Below are 18,792 nucleotides of genomic sequence, written 5' to 3' on the forward strand. Positions count from 1 at the left end.
GTTCTCAGTATTATTTGTCTATTGTCTTTCATTATTTGCACGATTTGTCCTCATTTGCGCATTGGATGTCTGTCAGTCTCCGTTACGTGTTGTTTTTCATGGATACTATTGTACTTCTTTGATTTCCTGTGGGTGCCTGCAAAAATTGACTCTCAAGGTAGTCATAATATGCCTGTACACACTTTGATAATAAACTTACTTTGAGCCTTGATGTAATTTGTTGGGTGTGTCATCAACCTTGTTGCAAGCTGGTTTCTGCTCTGCAGCATGTACATAGTCCAGTGTTACAGAGTCACCAGACTGGTGCCCAAGTTTTAGTTTTACCTGCTGCTGTATGACTACGAAAGTGCAGAGTCGGCACCAACTGCACGTTTTGAGAGAAAGACATGTAGCCCCCTTGTATGCAGACTTGGCTCGTTAGCTACCTCTGCTAACTGCCAAGTGACACAGTGGTGAGTAGGCCACTTCTCATAAACAACATACGTCTAGGGTCGGTATGATTTGGGATTCGACCAAACATAAGTGTCATAGTGTTCTGAATTTCAATCTGACCGCATGCTGTGTACATACTGCCCATACACAATTATCAGTTAGCAAGATCATGCACTGCATAAAAGTATAAAGAAAGTATATTTACTAATTTCAGCTTCGCCGAACAGTTATTAGGAAAAAGAAAAGAAAAGAAGAGGGCCCATTACTGGAAAAGCAGTCCAATGTGCACATTACCATTGGAGCTCATCTCTTCTGAAACAGGGTATTCGGGGCTGTATCTCTTACTCGTGTTTTGGACCCATGGTCTGCGAGAAAACACCCACAATGTTTTCAAACTCCCCCCAAAGACCATCTTGAGCAAACTGGCTGTGTCTGTCAGGAGTATAGTCTTTCTTCCTTGGAGCCATTCATCTGCACAAAGCATTTCTTGCAAAGGGGACTCTGCAGCATCTTCCCTTCTGTACCATGCCAGAGACTCCAAACTGGATTCTCTCTGCCCCACTCTTTCTACAACTTTCTTAAGATTGCACCATCCTGATTGGCTGACACCAGTTGAACAGCAGGGCTTCTTACCTTTAGCCAAAACCAAAGCATTCTACCAGCAGGACACACTGCTTTTGCAGAAAACTGCTAAAATGAAATACCTGCAGCTGAGCAGTAGAAATCTTAACCAGGGTAATACACACAGTAATCCTCTGCATAAAAAGGTAAAATTACTTTGCGATTTTTCCATAACTAGTTTAAGAACTTCACATAGAAAACCAACCTTCTTCACTAGGTTTCAGTGAGAGCACGATGACAGTAATATTAACCAGAAATTGGGAAGACAGTATATCAAAGATTATGATGTGACTCTTCAATTCTTGACACACAGATGCCATCACTGGGACACAAATTTGTTGAGCAGTGGCTGCCATTTAGCTAACACTGCAATAGTATAGAAAGTGTTCTAAGAACTGATTTCCTTCCATGTGTTCTAATATTTCACATGAGAAATCCAGCCTGAGCAACTGAACTGATTGAATACATTACAACTAAACTTAATCAGAGATGGCCAAAGAAGCTGCTTAAATCCTCTTCAAACAGTTTGACTGGTTGAGGAAACTATTTATTTATGTATTGATCTATCTATCTATATATCCATCTATTTATTTATTTTATTTCTTACATCCAAGGGAGTAAAAATTTTTATGTTGCGTCTCCATCACAATGTAGAAGCAATAAAGAGGGGAAATGTAGGAGGATATTAGCCAAACACTACGATTGTATAGATACTTGTTTTGTATACATGTCTGTACAGTCTGATACAGTGTACAGTCACATATGCAATCAGATCAATGTGTATTGATACATCTGATGGCTTGGTGAAAGAAGTTGTCCTAGAGCCTGTTGATCGGGCCTTAATGCTGCGGTACTGTTTGGCAGACGGTAGCAACTGAAACAGTTTGTGGTTGGGGTGGCTGGAGTCCCTGATGATCCTTCTGGCCCTGTTAATGCACCTGCTGCTGTAAATGTCCTGAGAAAAGGAAAGTTTACATCCACAGATGCACAGGGCTGTCCGCAACACTCTGTGCAGTGCCCTGCGATTGAGGGTAGTACGGTTCCCATACCAGGCAATGAAATAGCCAGTCAGGATGCTCTCGAAGGTGCCCCTGTAGAAAGTCCTGAGGATTTGGCGACTCATTGGCCGAACTTTTTCAGGCGTCTGAGGTGAAGGAGGAACTGGTATGCTTTTTTCACCACACAGCTGGTATGTACTGCCCAGGTGAGATCTCCAGTGATGTGTATTCCGAGGAACTTCAAACTACTCACTCTGTTAACTACAGTCCCACTGATGTCAATAGGGGCTAGCCTGTGTCTGATCCTCCTGTAATCCACAACCAACTCCTTTGTTTGTCCTCTGTAGGCTATCCCATCATTGTTGGAAATAAGGCCTATCAATGTTGTATCATCTGCACCTGCAATAATTCTCACTGATAGCGGAATCAGTTTTGACTGGGTTTCAATGTGGGCTAGGGAAATTAACTCACTTGGAAGTGTAGGATGTGACTGAACTAGTGTTCATGCTAGACAGGTGGAATGCTGAATCAAGATAATTTGCCTTCTGACACCATCAGAACCATCGCTCAGCATATGAATTTCAAAGCAAAATGCAGAATCTCAACTTTGGGGTGGCGCGGTAGCATCGCGGTTAGTGTAACGCTTTAAGCCACCAGCAACCCAGGTTCAATTCCCGCCGCTGTCTGTAAGGAGCTTGTACATTCTCCCTGTGGCATGCGGGTTTCCTCCAAGTGCTCTGGTTTCCTCCCACACCCCAAAGGTTTACCGTTTATTAGGTTAATTGGTCACATGGATATAATCGGGCAGCATGGGCTCATTGAGCCGGAAGAGCCTATAACCGTGTAGTAAATAAAAAATAAATAAATACTCAGTTTTAATGTAAGCCACTCAATGTTAAGTTGTGCCCAGATTCTGTTTCTCTCCCATTATCTCCATCACATTGTAAGCAGGGTCAGCTGGAATACTGCCAGTGGTACATCCTCATTATAAACTCTTAGTCTTACCACTAATATATTGCAAAATAACTTCCCATCATCACCAGCCATTTGCAATGTGACCTCTCTTCCTCAATTCACACTGGTTACACCATTCTTGATTTGGGCACAGTATCTGTTATACATTTCCAACCTCCCATGGGGAAATGAAAAACTGAAGAAATAAAAACTAAACAGGAAGAAGAGTGAGCGGTGGGTGAAGAAGAGTTACTGGGACAACCACAACTAAAGTGTCTTTGTTCATGGAAGCAATCAGTTTTTGTGAAAGGCTTTTTACATCATGAAGCCTTCATCCAAGCCAGCAAAGAACTGGTGACAAGCCCTTACTGTACTGCATATAATGGATGCTGCAGAGGGGAAGTAAACTCTGTATACTGTGACACTCTCATCAGAATGGGAATGTTGAAGTGCTTTCTCCAGTCGTTGAAATGAAACGAAATCTTATATTTTGGTTCTCTGAAATTTGCGCTCAGCCTTTTACTCTCAAGCAGTCGTTTGAGGTATCAGAGTATTCTGTTTGAACATAAGTTTGAATTGGTACCAAATGATGAAAGCATCTTTTAGCTTTCCATCATAAGCCCTTTGGGTTAATACCCCTTGTTCCACAGGGAATTCCATGCTGCTTCTGTAATTCTTAAAGTTATTGGTGCTATATCACGTTGGTCGTGCTTTCTACACAAAGGACAAACCAAACCAGAGAGCAAGGCCACCCATGGAATTGGGAGTAAATTTGAATCCAGGAATTTGGTCTCTAATTTATTTACTTGGGGGTGGTGGGTGGAAATAGAGCATCAGGGAATCTGGAGATACTTGTTCTCCAGAGGTCGTGATAGTGGACTTAGTTATTCTCTCCACGACCAGCTTGTCGAGGAGTTGATGGTCTTCTTGTTTTAAACCTGGTGCCATTGGATCATTGGTGGAAACAGTCCTTTCAGCCCAGTGAGGATATGCTGACCATCAAACATTTCCTTGCATTAATCCTACTCAAACTGTCTTATTTCACATCAGTTCTCCACCAACCGTCCTAAATTATGGTTCCATGGCACCGCTTGTTAATGTTGGAAGTGGGTGTGTAGGAGGTAAATTGAGGTAAAGAATGGAGGTATATAAAGTTAGAGTTCCACTGAAGCTACATTTCTTCACTTTGCTGTCTGATGCTGTCTGGCCTGCTGAGTTCTGCCAGCATTTTGTGTTTTTATTTCTTCACTTTAAATGTTTTTCTTGTATATTTCTGACTGTACACACTTCCCTTTGGAAACTGTACTAGGCCTGGGTCTACTGCCATTTTTGATTACTGCATAGCGACCTCTGATGGAAACTTCAAGTGCATAGATGTCGGTGAAGACTAAATCAAGTTCATCTGTTACATCTTCCATACACGAATGACTCCATTGAAATCAATATGTTCTTGCGAAAAATGGAAATGAGCTGTTTTTTTCAATGTTCACTTAAGCTCCCTTTATTTGGAGAATAGTTTTGTGTAAAAGCATCTTGAAAATGCTCTAGGAAGGAATCTCTTCCTATTAGTTTTAGCTTAGCAAAGATGTTGGATGAATGCAGCTCATATTTCTTCATTTAAAAGAATTTACTGGAAATGTTAGCACCAAATTTTCAATTACTATAAATTCAACCAACCAGGAACAGATATCGTTCCTTTGGGTCTTTCACAATATTTCTATGATAGACAATATATATTTTGTAGTCAATTAAATAAAGATATCATCAATGATAAGGGAATATATTTATAATTTATGTGCTTGAATGCCCTTAAATTGGATTAATTACTATGTCTTTTTGGCATTGGGTTAGCTGACTACTGAATTTTTTTATTAATCTCCAATGGTATTTCCTCTCTTGACGCAAGACAATCATAGACTTTCAAAGGAATTATGAAATAGTCCTTATATTTAATGACAGGTGTAGGGTGCAGATCAATGAAGCATGTGTTACAGTTTTTAATCTCTGGGAAATGCAGTGGCATTTTATCCAAGAAGGATTGACAGAGACCTCCTTCAGTTATATCAGTCAGCGGCTGTAAGGAGATACAGTTCCATTTGGCTGCATCTTGTTTCATGTCAGCTATCAATACAACCAGGTTAAAATATCATGAATATCACCATGTCTTTTAATCCATTTATGTTGCTGCTCCATTTGATTTAGCTGCTATTCTAAATTGGTCAATTTCACAGACAGCAGTCTGCTTAGAGGAGCATCAGACATAGGAGCAGTATTATGCCATTTGGCCCATTGAGTCTGTTCCACCATTTCATCATTTTACCTCTCAGCACCAATCTCCTGCCTTCTCCTGCATCCCTTCATGCCCTGACCAATGAAGAATCTACCACCCTCTGCCTTAAATGTATATACAGACTTGGCCTCCACAGATGCTGCCTGTGGCAATGAATTCCACTGATCCACCATTCGCTGGCTAAAGAAATTCCTCCTCATCTCCGTTCAAAAAGGACACCCCTCTATTTTTGAAATTGTGTCCTCTGGTCTTGTACTCTCCCATCACAGGAAATATCCTCTTCACATCCATTCTATCAAGGCCTTTCGTGATTCAATAGGCTTCAAGGAGGTCACCCTTCATTCTTCTGAATTCCAGTGAATACAGGCCCAGAGCCATCGAACGCTCTTCTTATGACAAGCAGTTCAAACCTGGAATTATTTTCATGAACCTCCTTTGAACCCTCTCCAGTTTCAGCACAACCTTTCTAAGAAACTGCTCACAATATTCCAAGTGAGGCCTCATCAGAGCGTTATAAAATTTCAACATTACATCCTTGCTTTTAGATTCTAGTCTTCTTGAAATTAATGCAACACACACAAAATGCTGGAGGAACTCAGCAGGCCAGACAGCATCTATGGAAAAGAGTACAGTCAACATTTCAGGCCAAGACCTACCAGGAGGGTATCGGCCCGAAATATCAACTGTACTCTTTTACATAGGTGCTGCCTGGCCTGCTGAGTTCCTCTGGCATTTTGTGTGTGTTGCTTGGATTTCCAGCATCTGCAGATTTTCTCTTGTTTGCTCTTGAAATGAATGTTAACATGCCATTTGCCTTCCCCACCACAGATTCAACCTGCAAATAAACCTTTAAAGGATCCTGTACAAGCACTCCCAAGTCCTTTTGTATCTCAGTTTTTGTACTTTCTCTCCATTTAGAAAATAATCAGCTCATTCATTTCTTCTACCAAAGTGCATGACCACACACTTCCCGACACTGTATTCCACCTGCCACTCCTTTGCCTATTCTCCTAATCTGTTGAAGTCATTCTGTAGCCTCTCTACTTCCTTAAAACTACCTGCCCTTGCACTGATCTTTGTATTGTTGTATTGTCTGCAAACCTTGCAACAAAATCATCAATTCTATCATCCAAATCATTGACAAATAACATAAAAAGAATCAGTCCCAACACAGGCCCCTGTGGATCACCATTATCTCTGGCAGCCGATCAGAAAAGGCTCCCTTCATTGCCAGTCTTTGCCTCCTACCAGTCAATCACAGCTTTATCCATGCTAGAATCTTCCCTACAATACCATAGGCACATAGCTTGTTAAGCAGCCTCATGTGCAGCACTTTATCAAAGACCTTCTGAAAATCCAAGTACACAACATCAACCAATTCTCCTTTGTCTATCCTGTTTGCTATTTCTTTGAAAAATTCCAACAGGTTTGTCAAGGAAGGTTTTTCCTTGAGAAAAACATGCTGACTAACCCCTATTTCATCATGTGGCTTTAAGAACCCCAAAATCACATCCTTAACAATGACTGCAACATCTTCCCAACACTGAGGTCAGACTAACTGGCCTATAGTTTCCTTTCTTCTGCTCCTTTCCCTTCTTGAAGAGTGGAGTGACATTTGCAATTTTCTAGCCCTCTGGAACCATTCCAGAATTTAGTGCTTCTTGAAAGATTATTACTAATGCCTCCACGACCTCTTCAGCCAGATGCTTCAGAACCCTGGGGTGTACACCATCTGGTCCAGGTGACTTAGCTACTTTCAGACCTTTCAGCTTCCCACGAATTTTCTCCCTAGTAATAGTAACTTCACACACTTCATGACCCCTGACACCTGGAACTTCCACCATACCGCTAGTGTCTTCCGCAGTGAAGACTGATGCCAAATATTTATTCAGTTCATCCGCCAGTTCCTTGTCTCCATTACTACCTCTCCAGCATCATTTTCCAGTGGTCCGATATCCACTCTCGCCTCTCTTTTGCACTTTATGTATCTGAAGAAACTTTTCGTATCCTCCTTAATATTATTGGCTAGCTTATGTTTGTATTCCATCTTTTCTAAGGACCTTTTTTGTTGCCTTCTGTTGGTATTTGAAAGCTTCCTGATCCTCTAACTTCCTACTAATTTTTGCTCAATTATTTACCCTCTTTGGCTTTCATGTTAGCTATGATTTCTCTTGTTAGCCATGGTTATTTCATCTTGCCTTTAGGTTTAGAATACTTCTTCCTCTTTGGGATGTATATATCCTGTGCCTTCTGAATTGTTTTCAGAAATTCCAGCCATTGTTGCTCTGTTGTCATCCCTACCATTGTTCTATTTGAATCAATTTTGGCCAAGTCCTCTCTCATACCTCTGTAATTCCCTTTGCACCACTGTAATACTGATACATCTGACTTTTACTTCTCCTTCTCAAATTTCAGGGTGAATTCAATCACATTATGATCACTTGCCACAAGGGTTCTTTTACCTTAAGCTTTCTCATCAATTCTGATTCATTGCACAACTCTCAGAATAGCTGATATACTAATAGACTTAACCACAAGCTGCTCTAAAAAACCATCTCATAGGCTTTCTAGAAACACCCCCTCTTGGAATCCACCCGATCTACTTGCATATTGAATTCCCCCATGAATGTAGTAACATTGCTCTTTCGGCACACACTTTCTATCTCCATTTGTAATTTGTAGACCACATTCTTATGCAACTCCCATCAGTGACTTTGCAACCTTTCAGTTCCTTAGCTCTACCCACAATGAATCAACACCTTCTGACCCATGTCACGTTTTTCATGATTTGATTTCATTTTTTACCAACAGAGCAACATCGCTCCCTTTGCCCTCCTGCCTATCCTTTCGATACAATGTGTATCCTTGGACATTAATCTCCCAGCTATAATCTTCTTTCAGCCATGATTCAGTGATGCCTACAACATCATGCATGCCAATCTGTAACTGTGCTGCAAATTCAAAACTGTACATATTCAAATACAACACCTTCAGTCCAGTGTTCACCTTTTTAGATTTTGTCCACCTTTTACATTGCAATTCACCCTGTTGACTGCAATATTGCCCTATCATCAGCCTCTCCTTGCTATGAGTCTCACTCTTTTTGTAAACCAACTATCTCATCTTCAGCACTACCACTCTGGTTCCCACCCCCCTGTCAAATTAGTTTAACCCACCTGAACAACTCTAGCCAACCTGCCAGCAAGGATATTGGGCCCCTTGGGGTTCAGGTGTAACACATTCCTTTTGTACAGGTCATACCTTCCCCAGAAGAGATCCCAATGATTCATAAACCTGAACCCCTGCCACCTGCACCAGTTTCTCAGTCACACATTCACCTGCCAAATCATCCCATTCTTACCCCCACTGGCACATGGCACAGGCAGCAATCCTGGAGGTCCTGTTTCTCAGCTTTCTACCCAGCTCCCTAAAATCTCTCTTCAGGACCACCTCACCTTGTCTAACTATGTCATTGGTGCCAATATGCACCAAGATTTGTGGTTGCTCATCCTCACTCTTGAGAATGCCTTGGACCTAATTCAAGACATCCTGATCCTGGCACCAGGGAGGCAACATACCATCCACGTGTACCTATCACACCCACAGAATCTCATCTCTGTTCCTCTGACTGTGGAATCTCCTTTCAACACTGCAGTCCTCTTCCCCTCTCTGCTCTTCTGAGCCATAGCACCACACTCAGTGGCAGAGACCCAGTCACTGTGGCTCCTCACTGGTAGGTCGTCCCCCTCAATAGTATCTGAAGTTGTACTCTTATTATTGAGGGGATCGGCCACAGGTGTACTCTGCATTGGCTGTGCATTTCCCCACTTTCTCCTGACTCACCCAGTTACCTGTCTCCTGCAGTCTAGGAGTGAATACTCCCTGTAGTTCCTGTCTATCACCTCCTCATTCTCCTGTATGAGTTAAATGTCATCTAGCTACAGCTCCAGTTCCTTAATACATTCTCTCAGGAGATGCAACTCGGTGCACCCAGTGCAGATGTGTTTTTCCAGGAGACTGGATGTCTCCCAGACTTCCCATATCCCACACACAGTACAGGACACTGCCCTGGAGCCACTTTCACTACTCTGCTATGCCTTAACAGATGAGGAATGAACAAATAAGGAGGGAGGGAGAGGGAGAGGGAGAGGAGAGGGAGAGGGAGAGGGAGAGGGAGAGGGAGAGGGAGAGGGAGAGAGAGAGAGAGAGAGAGAGAGAGAGAGAGAGAGAGAGAGAGGGAGAGAGAGAGAGAGAGAGGGAGAGGGAGAGGGAGAGGGAGAGGGAGAGGGAGAGGGAGAGGGAGAGGGAGAGGGAGAGGGAGAGAGAGAGAGAGAGAGAAACTTCACCTGAGCCTGATGGGCCCAAGCCACTTATTATTGTCCTTTCAATGTTGCTATGGAATCTGCTTCAGACTCCTTTTCACTGTACGATCCCTGCATTTCCCAGTTCCCACTGTATCTATATGGACCCCTTCTTTGGTGAACAGGTGTATTTCTGTCCTCTTTTATTGAGGTTGTTCCTTGTGTACTTGTAAAATGGCCCTTTTTAATATAAAGGCAAATTTTCAATGTGGTTTATTCAAATTTTGCGCAGTAGCCAGTTTTGAAGGGGAAGGAGTGTGTGTGTGTGTGTGTGTGTGTGTGTGTGTGTGTGTGTGTGTGTGTGTGTGTGTGTGTGTGTGTGTGTGTGTGTGTGTGTGTGTGTGTGTACACGTGGAGTGGGGGGGGGGGGGGTGGTGGAAGGTGACAGGCCAGCCATTTAAAACCAAGGTAAGCTTCTTCTCACAGAAGGTCATGCTTCTCTGGAATTCTGGAGAGTTGCAGAGGCTAGCTAGTTAGAGATATTTAAAATAGTTAATTGCATCTTGAAAGAATGGGTGAATTGAGACAACAGAGAAGTGGAAGCCTAGGGCAGAGCAGCCATGATCATATTGAATGCCAAGGCAATCTTGAAGCTCCTGCTCCTGTTGTTTGGGTGTTCTTTTATGTTTCGTAGTTAAAGCTGTGTTCTGCTTGACCTGAAACATGATTGTTTGCATTTCATATCTTCCTTTTAAATTCATGCTCAGAGACATTGACATGATTAGCTGTTTTCAATTCAGCTCCACAGTCACTAAACATCAATTAGTCTCCTAGAAAAAGGGAATAACTATGCTAACGCATGCATAAACAATATTACTAAAGCAAGAGAGATAATACAGAAGTCACAACACATCAGGAAATCGCACTCAGTGGCCACTTTATTAGGTACACCTGCTTGTTAATACATGTATCAAATTGGCCAATCATGCGGCAGCAGCTCAGCGCAGATATAGACATGGCTTCAGTTGTTATTCAGAGCAAAGATCAGAATGGGAAGAAATGTGCTCCAGATGATTTTGATGTTTGAATGATTGTTGGCGACAGATGGGCATTGAGTATCTCAGAAGCTGCTGATCTCCTGAGTGTTTCACATGTAGCAGTCTCTAGAGTTTACAGAGAATGGTGCTAGAAACCAAAAAAAAAATCCAGTGAGCGGCAGTTCTGTGGGCGAAAACGCCTTCTTAATGAGAGAAATCAGAGGAGAATGGCCAGGCTGGTTCAAGCTGACAGGAAGGCGAAGGTAACTCAAATAAGCACGTGTGACAACAGTGGCTGCAGAATGGACAACGTGTCGAACCTTGACGTGGATGGGCCACAGCAGCAGAAGACCACAAACATACACTCAGTACAGGAGGTAGCTGATAAAGTGGCTACTTAGTGTAAGTGGTGATGCACTATTAAATTTGCATGAGTGTTTTAACATGTCTTCTACAACATGTAAAATTTTTTCAACATTTAATATAAAATGTTCTAAATTTATAAATTTAGTTTTCTAAATTTAATATGATTTACAATTTATTGGAGTCAAGATACTGTATCTAATTATCATGTGAACTTTTTTAAATAGACCAAAGTCTTTGAAACATTTATACAAGTATTCTGTAAATGTATCAGTGAGATTGAGTTAGTGTTGCCGGTAACATTTACAACTGAGATACAATGGTTTGAGCTTTCAGTTCTTTCGGGGAGAGTTCACTAGAGTTCTTGTCAGACATTATCACATGTCATTGCAGAGATAGTGCAAAGAACATCTTCATCCTTCACCATTCCTATATGCAGTTACTCATGAGTATTCATAATAAGAGTTATAGAATCATTCATCATAGAAACAGGCCATTCAGCCCACCATGTGCAATCTGACCAGTGGGCATCCGTCCATGCTAATCCAGCACTTGACTTGTAACTTAAATGATTTAATTGTTAGTCTAGATATCTTAAGTGCTCAGTGACTCTGCTTCCATCACCCACTCAGTCTGTATACTCCAGGTACTTAATACTGTCTGGGTGAGAAAGGACCACCCACTAGGTCCCCTAACTGGACTCGAGTTTTAAGAAAATGGGATCAACAAGGAAATGCACAATGTTTGTTAAACTTGAGCAACAATTTTAAACAAATCTGTGCATTGCAAATTCCAATCGCTAATATGGCCACCGTTCTCACAATATGCTTCTTAGCAGTGCACTGCTTCAGTGTTACATTAAGCTTTTTTCAATACAAAGAAACTCCTTAAAAGGTAAAAAGTGGGAGAGAGGACAAAATAAATCAGGAAATGATGCAGTGGAGAGCAAGATGAGTTTTAAATGCGTGCTGATCATGGGAGAAAGGGAAAAAATGTGGGAAATGAAACATTTCACAGAACCTTCAGAGATGCATGAATGAAGGGATGATGTTAGTGCAGTTGGCCTTCATTTCAACACAGTAGTGCTGGCGATAGAATGGATCCACTGTGAAAATGGATACAAAGGATTGCAGACAGTCAGGAGAAACTAGGTGGTCGTCATTAGGAAGAATGTTTAGGATAACAGGGGTGAGGAGAATTGTTTAAGAGATACTGTGACAAGAGACCTAGGAGAGGAAGGTCAGGACCTAAGTGCTGGAGTATCTGGGATTAGAATTGAGACTCGATATGAGACTGAAATGAAAACAGCGTACTAAACTAGATGCTAGACGATGCTCCAAGTAGAGCTGATGATTGAGCACTGAACTGAGGTTTAGTATTAAAATCCTGGCACTAGAACATGGCCGCCAATTCGTGATGTGGGCCTGAATCTTTACAGGGACCGCGCCAGCTATCCATATTCCAGAGTTAGAGCATCTAAACCTCGGTGGCTAGCGTGGCTGTGCAGGTGTTGTAATGATAACAAGACTTCCACTTCATTCTATGCCTCGTTAATATCAGTCATTGCCTCCCCGAGGTTGTGTCAGGACGAACTGTTCCCACACTTCATACTGAACTAGATTTTGAAGCTTACAAGATTGTCTGAAGAGGACTAATTCTCTGATTTCACTCTCCTGAGAACGAAGCAGCTGACCACTCAGGCTTGGGGTGTCCCCAAACATCAACTTTGGGCTGAAACCCTGCCATGTTGTAAATCAATGTCACATCTGTAATATAGCATTTGGAACCTCAAATCCATGGATCAGAACTGCAAAGAGCCCCAGGGTGAGTGACACGTTAGTGTAACCCCTCACTATCTATCCACCTGCCCAACCCTGCAGTCTACCCACCTGCCTGTCCCTCACAAACTAACGCCAGGCCCACCCACCCAGTTCCCACTGTGGCCTCATCAGTCACCTGAGAACCCTCAAGACTGGAGTGACAGTAAGTGATCCTTAACCCCCAAGGACCACCTGAGCAAAGGCGGAGTACCTTGAACTATTTTAAAATGTTTTATAGCAACACACACAAAATACTGGAGGGACACACAAAAAATGCTGGTGGAACGCAACAGGCCAGGCAGCATCTATGGAGAGGAATAAAGAGCTGACGTTTTGGGCCAAGCCCTTTCATTAGATAGATAGATAGATACTTTATTCATCCCCATGGGGAAATTCAACATTTTTTCCAATGTCCCATACACTTATTGTAGCAAAACTAATTACATACAATACTTAACTCAGTAAAAATATGATATGCATCTAAAATCACCCTCTCAAAAAGCAGCCTGAAACATTGGCTCTTTACTCTTCTCCACGGATGCTTACTAACTTGTTAAAAGCAAAAGAACATAACAACTAGGAGCAGAAGAAGCCACCTGGCCCATCGAGCCTGCTCCGCCATTCAATAAGATCCTGGCTGATCCACCTACCTGCCTTTTCCCAATAACCCTTAACTCCCCTACTATGTAAAAATCTATCCAACCCTGTCTTAAATATATTTACTGAGGTAGCCTCCACTGCTTCATTGGGCAGAGATTTCCAGATACTCACCACTCTCTGGGAAATGCAGTTCCTCCTCATCTCCATCCTAAATCTACTGTGCTGAATCTTGAGGCTATGTCCCCTAGTTCTAGTCTCATCTACTAGTGGAAACAACTTTCCTGCCTCTACCTCATCTATCCCTTTTATAATTTTATATGTTTCTATAAGATCTCTTCTCATTCTTCTGAATTCCAGCGAGTACAGTCCCAGGCAACTCAACCTCTCCTCATAGTCTAACCCCCCCTCATCTCTGGAATCAACCTCGGTGAGTTCCTCCAGCATTTTGTCTGCGTTATTCTGCATTTCCAGCATCTGCTGAATCTCTTGTATTTATGTTTTACAGCAAGTATTTTTGTCGTGTAATGAAGAAAAAGGATACAGGTGGCAGCATCTGAGCCTGATATAGATTATGAGGAATGTGTTTGCCTATTAGACATGTGCCTGCTGGACACAAGGATGAGAGCTGATAATGGTCACTCCTTTTAAGATTTTAAGAGGACCATGTAACGGTACTCACAGCATGTTTTAACATATCCAGAACAGTAGAATAAGACGGATAGGACTTATTGGATGGTGGTGAATATTGGTAGCTCATGTTAGGAGTTTGATATTTCAATGTACGCTGAGTTTGGCAGATTCACTTGCAGATGTTTCATCACCAGTTGAGGTGAAGACTCAGAGCACAGTTGTTGGTGTAGTGCTTGTGTTTATATAGGCCCTGTTGGCTTGCTGCAGTCCTGATTGACTACCCTTCAGTTGACCTTTGAATTCTATTGGCTTGCGTTTCTTTGGCTCTTAGAGGTTTGCAGATAGGACTTTGTTTGAAATTCAAAACTGTAGCTCCATAGTGGTCTATCTATGGCAGGGGTTCCCAACCTCAGGTCCACGGATGCCTCGGTTAATGGTAGGGGTCCATAGAATAAAAAAGGTTGGGAACCCGGGATCTAAGGAGACGTTTCAAGTAGAAAATGGAGGCACAAGGGACAGTAGATGCTGGAATCTGGAGCTAAAAATAAACTGACAAAAATCCAGCAGAGGAATTCAGTAGGTCAGGAAGCATCTATGGAGAGAAGTGGATAGTCAATGGTAAAACTCTTGTCAGTGTGGAGGATCAGGATCAGAGGGATCTTGGGGTCCGAGTCCATAGAACACTCAAAGCAGCTGCGCAGGTTGACTCTGTGGTTAAGAAGGTGTACGGTGTATTGGCCTTCATCAATCGTGGAATTGAATTTAGGAGCCGAGAGGTAATGTTGCAGCTATATAGGACCCTGGTCAGACCCCACTTGGAGTACTGTGCTCGGTTCTGGTCGCCTCACTACAGGAAGGATGTGGAAGCCACAGAAAGGGTGCAGAGAAGATTTACAAGGATATTGCCTGGATTGGGGAGCATGCCTTATGAGAATAGTTTGAGTGAACTCGGCCTTTTCTCCTTGGAGTGACGGAGGATGAGAGGTGACCTGATAGAGGTATACAAGATGATGAGAGGCATTGATCGTGTGGATAGTCAAAGGCTTTTTCCCATGGCTGAAACGGTTGCCACAAGAGGACACAGGTTTAAAGTGCTGGGGAGTAGGTACATAGGAGATGTCAGGGGTAAGTTTTTTACTCAGAGAGTGGTGAGTGCATGGAATGGGCTGCCGGCAACGGTGGTGGAGGCGGATACGATAGGGTCTTTTAAGAGGCTTTTAGATAGGTACATGGAGCTTAGTAAAATAGAGGGCTATAGGTAAGCCTAGTAATTTCTAAGGTAGGGACATGTTTGGCACAACTTTGTGGGCTGAAGGGCCTGTATTGTGCTGTAGGTTTTCTGTGTTTCTAAGATCCTTCACCTGGATTGAAGGATTTTGTTTGGCTCTTTGTGATCTCATGGACCATAAGATCCACAGGGTTTCTGTGGCAAGTTGCAGAAGTAGATTGCCAGGCCTTCCTTCTGCACAGACACTGCTGCTGCCCAGGTTGGGACCCGACTGGGTTTGAACTCAGGACCATCTGCTTTGAAGTCCAGTGCTGATGCCACTACACCACCAGCTGGACTGGATAGAGGGGTGTAAAGGTAAAGGGGAGCAAGAGCTGGCACGTGATAGGTGGATCCAGATCAGGAGAGGAAAGAGTGGAAAGCAGAAGCTGGGAGATGGTAGGTGGAGACAACAAAGAGCTGCTGGTGTTGGAATCTGATAGGAAAGAAAATGGAACAGAGTGAGTGGTGAGCTGGGCTGGTGTGGGTCTGGGGAGTATGTGGGTGATGGGAGATGGAGGGGCTGAAGGAGGGGGACTGGTGTGGGTGTAGGAGGAACATGGTTGATCAGGAGGAGAGAGGAAAGGGACAGAATGGGGGCAGGTCGGGGGAATTCAGGGTTCCTACTCTTGGGTTGCCTAGCCTCCTCCATGTCAGGGTAAGGCTCAATACAAACAGAGAGGATTGCTGTGATTCGTCAATTAATCCACAATCATTGTACCACTACAGTTGTCATGGTGAACTCACACTTACTGGAGTACCCTTTGTGACTCAGCCTGTTTTTGGAGGGGTGAACTTTGGGTGCTGCCAGTAACTAATCTTCCAAATACTAATTAAAAGTAGAACATGTGATTACAATGATTGTAGAAGGTGAGCTAATTGAGCCTTTTCTGATTTCCTTTGCTCTTGAACACAGTAGCTCTGATTTAATACATTTGTCTAGCCAGATACTATTTAGAACCACCCATATGAATCATTGCAACCCTTCTGATGAAGGCTTTCCCACAGTAATGTTTGGGAGGAAGCTCCAAGGTTTGGACACGGCTCAGATAAAGAAGCAGCAATATATTTCCAAGTCAGGATGGTGTGTGACTTGGCCCGAATTCAGTGCTAAATCATTGCTGATGGCCATTCTGGGTTTATCAGCTTTATCACCACAGAGAAGATACAACTGAGTAGCTTGCTGGGCCATTTCACAAGACAGTTCGGAGCCAATGCATTGTTTCTGCAAAACATTTACGCACATTTATAAACAGAAAATAAATATTTAATGTCATTTTCTGCTGCCAAGGAAACAAACACTTCTTCAGTCTGATGATGAATGCTAACTGAACTCAGGTTTCCGTCCCTGAAATCATAATTCCAGGGTGGAATTAATCTCCCGCACTTGAAAACGAATCCCCACTAAGAATAACTGTGGAGGAAATCATAGGGGCATAAAATAATCTTAAGTTTTTAAAATAATTTTATCAATAAAAATGATGTTTGGGATGGGGGGACGTCATGGGTGGGAACCTACAGGAAACACTCTGCTGTAAATTCTGTGCATCCAGGGCAAGACCTCCAAGCTCTGCAAACAAACATTGAAAGTTATGGTTTTGTTGCAGATCCTTTGTCAGGACTGATGGTCTTCAATTAAAATATTGACCTCATTTCAGATGCTGATACTTTGCTGTATTTTTCAGAATAACTTATAGAAACATAGAAAACCTACAGCACAATACAGGCCCTTCAGCCCACAAAGTTGTGCCGAACATGTCCCTACCTTAGAAATTACTAGGCTTACCTATAGCCCTTTATTTTACTAAGCTCCTATAGATATGTACCTATCTAAAAGCCTCTTAAAAGACCCTATCGTATCCGCCTCCACCACCGTTGCCAGCAGCCCATTCCATGCACTCACCACTCTCTGAGTGAAAAACTTACCCCTGACATCTCCTCTGTACCTACTCCCCAGCACCTTAAACCTGTGCCCTCTTGTGGCAACCATTTCAGCCCTGGGAAAAAGCCTCTGATTATCCACATGATCAATGCCTCTCATCATCTTATACACCTCTATCAGGTCACCCCTCATCCTCCGTCGCTCCAAGGAGAAAAGGCCAAGTTCACTCAACCTATTCTCATAAGAATATGGTCTTCCCTTCTGCTATCAGATTTACGAGCAGACAATGAACAAACCCATGAACGCCACCTCACTATTTTTGCTCTCTTTTTGCATGACTTATTTAATTTAATTTTTTTAGTATACTGTGCTTCTGATTGTAATTTACAGTTTTTTAATATAATGCACTGTACTGCTGCCACAAAACAACAAATTTTATGGCATATGTCAGTGATATTGAACCTGATTCAGATTTTGATTCTGCGAGTTTATGGCGTGCCAGAACCAAGAGCAGGTCGTGAACAGGCAAACAGCCTCTTTACACCAACTGACCAGTTCCACAGAGGTCACATGCAGGATGTGGAAGGTATTGGTGGATATACTGCAGGTCAGGAGAGGGGTGAAGGAAGGAGACAAAATGCAACCAAAAGCAATATTGCTGTCTGAATTGTGGTTCCCTGCCTTGTCAACAGAGAGGACCCATGGAGGGCAGCAAAGATGATAAAGTGCTACATGCAACAGCACAATATCCCACAGCGCGAAGTAGTGGACACAACCGGCCTGAACCAGTCTCACTTGTCGCAACACTTGAACAAGGGAACGCCCATGAAAAATCAGAAACGGGCCGCGCTCTACACCTGGTACATTCAGAAGCAAAGAGAGATCATGCAGCGTAAGTACCATTTCTTGTAAATCTCAGTACTGTTCTCTGGAGATCTGCTCAGGCATCAGACTGAAGCCCAACTCAATCACAGCCAACCTGAGCCTGTCTTGAGCACTCAACATGTTTTTGGTACCCAACCTGAGTCTGCTCTACCATTTCATCGTGGCTGATTCATTTTCCCTCTCAGCCCCAATTTCCTGCCTTCCCCCCATATCCCTTCATGCCCTGACCAATCAGGAATCTATCACCTTCTGCCTTAAATAAAGATGGTCTCCATACCATAAAGACCATAAAGACGGTCTTCTGCCTGTGCCAATGACTTCCATAGATTCACCACTCTCTGGCTCAAGAATTTCCTCCACATCTCTGTTCTAAAAGGATGCCCCTCTGTTTTGGGGCTGTGCCCTCTGGTCTTAGATGCTCCCACCATAGGAAACAACCTTTCCACATCCACTTTATCAAAGCCTTTCACCATTCAATAGGTTTCAATTAGGTCACCCCTCATTCCTCTGAATTCTAGTGAATACAGGCCCAGAGCCATCAAACACTGTTTACATTACAAGCTGTTCAATCCTGGAATCATTTTCGTGAAACTCCTTTGAATCCTCTCCAGTTTCAGCACATCCTTTCTAAGATAAGGGGCTCAAAACTGCTCATAATACTCCAAGTGAGGCCTCACCAGTGCTTTATAAAATCTCAACATTATGTCTTTGC

The 18,792-nt window shown here is 42.9% G+C and overlaps 1 protein-coding gene across 4 annotated transcripts in view; it reads left to right on the forward strand.

Annotated features, from left to right (window-relative positions):
* LOC140738265 (hepatocyte nuclear factor 1-alpha-like) overlaps nucleotides 1-18,792 on the forward strand; it is a 219,673-nt gene that overhangs the window by 18,562 nt on the left and 182,319 nt on the right. For 3 of the 4 annotated variants that reach the window (XM_073065428.1, XM_073065427.1, XM_073065426.1), the window contains exon 2: nucleotides 17,888-18,087. In XM_073065428.1, the coding sequence (XP_072921529.1) occupies nucleotides 17,888-18,087 (200 nt within the window). Of the gene's footprint in view, nucleotides 1-10,936; nucleotides 11,036-17,887; nucleotides 18,088-18,792 lie in introns of those variants that run through there. The other variant, XM_073065429.1, reaches the window with a different exon arrangement.

The sequence above is a fragment of the Hemitrygon akajei genome, chromosome 14 (assembly GCF_048418815.1).
Source record: "Hemitrygon akajei chromosome 14, sHemAka1.3, whole genome shotgun sequence".
Lineage (NCBI taxonomy): Eukaryota > Metazoa > Chordata > Chondrichthyes > Myliobatiformes > Dasyatidae > Hemitrygon > Hemitrygon akajei.